Genomic DNA, 6,000 nt, shown 5'->3' with positions numbered 1-6,000 from the left:
ATGGGGGTCTGGCTGTGGCCTCTGCTCTGGGGCTTCCAGATGGAGCTTGTGTGGGGCGCGGGGATCTTCCAGCCCCAGAGGTCGCCTCCCCCCAAGGCCAGGACGCCCAAGGCAAAGGAATGGACCCCGTCGTCGTCCTCTTCCTCAGCTTCCACTTGGGTGCCCACCCCCGACCTGGAGAAGGTGGACCTGGAGGGTTCTGAGGCCGCCTTGACTTTCCTGTACTCGGGGGACGCGCTGAGGCTCTCCCAAGCCAACTGCAGCCGCCGCTTTGAGGTGCGGGACGGGGGCAGGGCCTCCAGTCCCCCGCCGGGCCTGCGCTCTGCCCTGCGGGGGGCCACCGAGACCCTGACCCACGCCACCAACTTCCTCAACATGATCTTCCAGACCAATGACATCAGGGAGTCGAGCGTCAAGGAGGACGTGGAGTGGTACCATGCCCTGGTCCGGAGCGTCGTCGAAGGGGATCCCCAGGTCTACCGGGCCGTGCTGACCTTTGACGCCCACCCGGCGTCTTCCAAACCCCAGCTGATGCTCCAGGCCACCAAGGAGAACAACGAGATCCTGCTGCAGGACCTGTCGGCCTCTTCCGAGAGCCTGCGGAACCTGAGCTGGGAAAACCAGTGGTTCAACGGCCTGCAGGCCCAGCGGGGCCTCTTCCTGCACAAGCGGGTCCTCAGCAACGACCTCAAGAGCCTGGACACCCCCAAGTGGAACCGGGGCGACAGCTACGTGATGGACGCCAGCCACGTCAAGTGGTCGCCGCCCTTCCTGGAGTGCCAGGAGAGCAAGTTCCTGGCCAGCTGGATGGTGACCCTGTCCTCCTCCTTCTATGGGCTGAAGCCGGACCTGACCCCCGAGTTCAAGTGAGTGGGGGCGATGCCTGTGGGGGGAGGTGCATGAGGATGAGAGTGGGGGGTGCCTGGGAAGGAGAGTTCAGAGCACTGCATTCCCCCTCCCCTCCAGCCCGCCGCCGGGGTTGGCAGATTCTCTTCTCGTCTCACTTCCCTGGGCTGCAGACTTGGAGGGATTCCCCCCATCCCCGCACTAAAGAGTGCAGACCTGGGGAACCCCTCCCACCTAACGTACCTCCTGGGGTGCCGACCTGGGAGATTCCCCCCCCTCACCTAACATACCCCAACTGGGGGTACCAAGCTAGGGATCCCCTGACCTAAAATACCCCACCCCAGGGTGCCAGACAGGGATTCCCCACCTAACACACCCGCGGGGTGCAGAGCTGGGGGATCCCCCACCTAACATACCCCACCCCGGGGTGCAAAACAGGGGGGTCCCCCACCTGACACACCCCTGGGATGCAGCGCTGCACAGTTCCCCCGTCCCTCACGCTCGGGATCCCTGCCACTGACACGCTCAGAGCTGCGGGAAATTCTCCACCCCACCTACACTTTGGCACAGAGCTGCAGAGGTGCCCGTCAGCCCAGCTAGCCTGGGACAGAGCTCTGGGCCCCCCCTCTCGTCCATCGCCCTGGGTGCGGATCTGCAGGGCCCCCATGTACAAACCTCTGGGTCTCCACCACATCTTTCCTCCCCCCCCTTCCCCGGGGTTTCCAGTGCCCTGGACTCTGCTGGAAGACAGGCTGGACGCCAGCTGACATTGTCACTGTGTATTCAGGTGGGGTGACCCCAGCAGACCCCCCAAGCCACAGCCCTGGCCAGCCAATCCATGGCTGGGCCCTGAACGAACCTGGCTCCAGGTGGTTATTGCAAGGCGGGGGTTGAGGTACAGCATGATGGATGGGTCGCTGATGGATTGGGAGCGGGGGGAGCCCTTTCACCCCCCTGGCCTCAGCCTTCCTTTTTGCCATGGCTCTGTCTGATCACAGGCAACCCCAACACTCCTGCCAGACTCCAGGCATCCAACGTGTTCGGTTCTGCTCCACGTCTGGGGGTTACAAGCTTCCAGCGAGCAGCTCCGGCGCTTGGTGCCAAGCCCTCGTGCGACCCTTGGCATCCCCGTCCTTCCTCCCAGGCTCCCCACAGGCGTCCTTTGCAGGGAATCACGTAGGGGGAGGGGAGAAGCTATTTTCAGCCCCCAAGAGTGGCCAGGGACCAACTGAAATGGGAGGGGGCCTCCGACCTCCCTATTTGCATCCCAGCATTTCAGATCCATCGGGGACTGTGTCAGAGCAGGGCGAGGGGGCCAGGCCAGGCCACCTCCTGAGCAGCACAGGGGCAGCAAAGGGTGAACGCAGCCTCGCTGGCGTGGCTGGGCGATGGGCCCTATTACAAGCTGAAATGGATTCCCCCCAGCAAGCCCCTGTCTTTCCATGCCATGACCCGGACCAAGGAGCCAAGCAGTGGCTCGGCCAACGGGAGGGAGGGAGGGCAGGCAAGACAAGCCAGAGAGGGGACTACAGAAGCGCAAAGACGAGCAGCAGGTCAGAGGCAGCACTGGGATTTACCTGGATCCCAGTCTAGCGTTTCCTGCACTGGCCATAGTGGCTCTCCTCCTACCCAGCTGTGGGCTATAGGGCCAGCTCTGGACTCAGAGCTTTTGGCGTTTGATGCCGAGGTGTTTCTGGAACGATGATGCTAAAGGGGGTTGATCTATGCCGGTGCGAAGGGACGGTAAACCTAGGATCACAAGAGGAGGAGCAGGACCAGAATGCTGGGTGATAAGACCAGAACATTGCCAATGCTTTACCAGGGCTCGGAGATTAACGTTCTACAGGTCCCAGTCAGAGCCTGTTCTCTAGGATTTCCAGCCAGATGTAGGATTTACGCATTTCCGTCTAGTGTGTCACAACCCGGAGCCCAAACCAGAAGTTCCAATCCAGAGTTGTGTCCAAATTCTCGTCTCCGGTGGGCCAAATCTGAGGACCTTCCCAAACTCTGGCTCACTGTGGATTTGGAGCCGGAATCCCCCCCGCCCTCCTTTTGGGGAGCTGGAATCTAGATCAGCCCATTATAGAGAGAAGAAGATTGGAGCTACATCCAGAGCTTGGAACTGGAGTCAGACGTCCTCAGGCCAGAAGGGCCCATTGTGATCATCCAGTCTGATCTCCTGCATAACACAGGCCAGAGAACTTCTCCCAAATAATTCCTAGAGGGGATCTTTTAGAAAAACACCATCTTGATTTTAAAATGGTCATGGATGGCGAATCCACCACGACCCTTGGTAAATTGTTCTGATGGTTAATGTCTCTTACCATTAAATTTCCAGGCTGAATTTGTCTAGCTTCAATGTCCAGCCATTGGATTCCATTAGTCCTTCCTCTGCTAGGCTGAAGACCCCATTATGAAATGTTTGTTTCCCCCTGTAGGTACTTATAGACTATGACCAAGTCAATCAAAAGATTGGTTTCATCTTTTCTTGGGGCGTGTCCTCTACAGGTGATTCTGCTCTCAGGTCCTGCCTTATTGGCTCGGAAGTGAGAAGCAATATTACCCTCTAGCCAAAGAGGGGTCCCATGACCCCTGCCTTAGGATGGGGAAGGACTGGGTGCTGATGGAGGCATGTATCTCCTTCTATTTGTTTTCTGAGGCTGGTTCCATCTGGAGCCAGCCAGAGTCTCAAGGCATCAATATGTCCCCTTAGTCCTCCCTTCTATTGACACCTGTTTTCCTGCTTACAGAAAACAGAAACAACAGGTGGTCATTTACACTTGTCCCGGCACCCCCTGGCCATGAGTTTATGCAGGCGAATAAGTCTGATCTGAGCATACGTCATGCCCTCCTGCTTGTTTCTGGTCACCTAGGGCCGTATATGTCAGTTTCAGCTCCTATAAAGTCATGCCCTGCTACAGAGGTACCACTATGTTGTGTAACTGGCAGTGCCTTTTGTATAAATCACAGGGTACACGCACACGCACTCGTCTACATACACAGTCACATGCACACAATCCCACACAGTCACACCCCCAGGGACTCAGAGTCACACCCAATCCCACACACGCAGAGTCACCTACATACTCAGGACCACACACACTCAGATACACACCCACCGATACACACACAGTCTCACAAACACACACACAACCGCCAGACAAGTATTCTTAGCACCGTTAAAAAAAAACAAACAAACCCACCTCTCCCCATGGCTGGAAATGCACAGCCAATGGTTCTACCAGCAGACACCTCTCCCTAGGGAAACGTGAATTGTTGAAGTTAGCCCTGTTGAAAAAAATAAATAAAAGGAAAATGGCTTCCCTGGTGGAGCTTAATACTTCTCAGAACCTGGACAACAGCTGAATAAATATACAGCCAGCCCCTTTCCAGCATCATCTAGCTAATCCGTCCGTCTAGAGCTCATACACAGCACGTTCATGTTGCTCTCTGGATGGCGATCAGGCCCCTTCGAGCTTCGGGTTTATTCCAGCTGCTGGGTCAGTCGGACACAGCCAGCAGCAGCGACACTGCAGTTGTTTCAGTTTTACGGTGAATGAGGTTCCCCCTAGAGGATTTCAGACACTGCCTTGGCTGCCTGGGCAGCTCTCTGCACAAACCAGACTCAATTCAACACCTCCTCCTGCCCAGCCCACCCCTTGGTTTATTTCCCCACCTCCCCTGTATTTCATGACATGTCCCACGTGTCCTTCCTGCGTTGCCAAATCCCTAGTCGCTGCTCGGTGTGGCCTGTGCCGCTGACACACTCCCTTAACAACTCCCAGACTCGTCCCTCCCCCCAACCCACTCTCTTTCTCCCTGATTTCCCCAAACTCTCCATTGGACTGACTTTCCTCCTTGATTCAAGGGGCAGAGTCCCTGTTGGGAACAGGCAGCATGGTCTAATGGGTGGAGCAGCAGACTAGGCAACCAGGAGACCTTCATTCTGTGCCACTGACCTGCTGGGTGACCTGGAGCAAGTCACGTCCCTGCTCTGTGCCTCAGTTTCCCCTCCTACCTTGTCTACTTAGCTTGTACGTTCTTCAGGGCAGGGTCTGTCTCTTGCGGCGTGTCCGTACAGCATCTAGCCCCATGGGGCCCTGATCTCGCTTGTTGTAGTATAAATAATAATTTGGTGGGCGCTGCTGGTCCTCATTTGCATGCTCACGGCTGGTCTATTGGGCACTACAATGGCCCGAATTAGTTCTCCTAATTGTGTTAGCGAAATGGGCGTTTCCTCTCACATATATCTACAAACCCCTCCTGAATTGTGATCACTTCCAGGTCTACTGAAGATCTGTCACTGTTTGAGAGCCCTGTAACGGGGAACACTGCTGGGGCCCCGTGGCGGAAACGGCCATACGGGAAGCCCTTTGTGCTGGGATAAGGCCCTACCGTCCCCTCCTGCAGAACCACCTCCCTTCGGGTCAGTTCTCTGCAGAGAGGTTCCCATGGGCCTCCTTCTCAGAGGGCCGGGGCGGCAAGGAAGCCCTCCCAGCCAGCCGCTTAGTTCTGTTTCTCAGCCTGCAGCTCTTCCTAGGTGCTTATCTGCCCTCACCTTAGCCCCTCCCGGGAACCGCAGCATCCCGGGGAGGTGGGGACGTCTCCTTGCCACTTTGCAGGTGGGGGGATTGAGGCACAGAGAGATTAAGTCCCAGACCCTCAAAGGTACCTAGGCGCCCAACTCCCATTGAACCCCTCACCCTGCCCTACTTTCAGTGGGATTTAGGCACCTTTGAAGACCTGGGCCAAAGTGACTTGAGTGAGGTCACACAGGACATCTGTGTCTGAACCGGGACTCGCACCTAGTCTCGGTCCAGTGCCCGATCCATTAAACCACCCTGCCTACACAGCTGCACAGCACCCTCCCTCTCTCTCTCTCTCGCCCGCTTTCTGGGCAAAATTCATCTCTGTGCCAAGGGCCCCAGGGCTTATGCCCCACTTAATAATCCCACCTAACCTCTCTTTGTTTGTTTACTACGATTACTATTGTGCCGAGCAGCCCTGGACCAGCACTGCATTGTGCTCGGCCCTGTACAAACCCAGAACAAAAAGACAGGCCCAGTCCCACACAGCTTGCAATCCAAGCTGCTCTTAAATCCTAGCCTGACTTAAATAGGGTATAAGCCTCATGCTGACACCCAGAGAGAAGGC

General features: G+C 56.7%; 1 protein-coding gene across 1 annotated transcript in view; it reads left to right on the top strand.

Moving 5' to 3' along the window:
- Positions 1 to 6,000, top strand: part of GPR179 (G protein-coupled receptor 179) — a 36,169-nt gene continuing 30,169 nt past the window's right edge. Inside the window, exon 1 of the mRNA XM_039517042.1 lies at positions 1 to 866. Coding sequence (XP_039372976.1) covers positions 1 to 866 — 866 coding nt within the window. The remainder of the gene's footprint in view (positions 867 to 6,000) is intronic.

Source organism: Mauremys reevesii, linkage group 27 (genome assembly GCF_016161935.1).
Source record: "Mauremys reevesii isolate NIE-2019 linkage group 27, ASM1616193v1, whole genome shotgun sequence".
NCBI classification, from domain to species: Eukaryota; Metazoa; Chordata; order Testudines; family Geoemydidae; genus Mauremys; species Mauremys reevesii.
The sequence above is the reverse complement of the archived record's forward strand: the minus strand, read 5'-3'. Positions and strand labels throughout refer to the sequence as shown.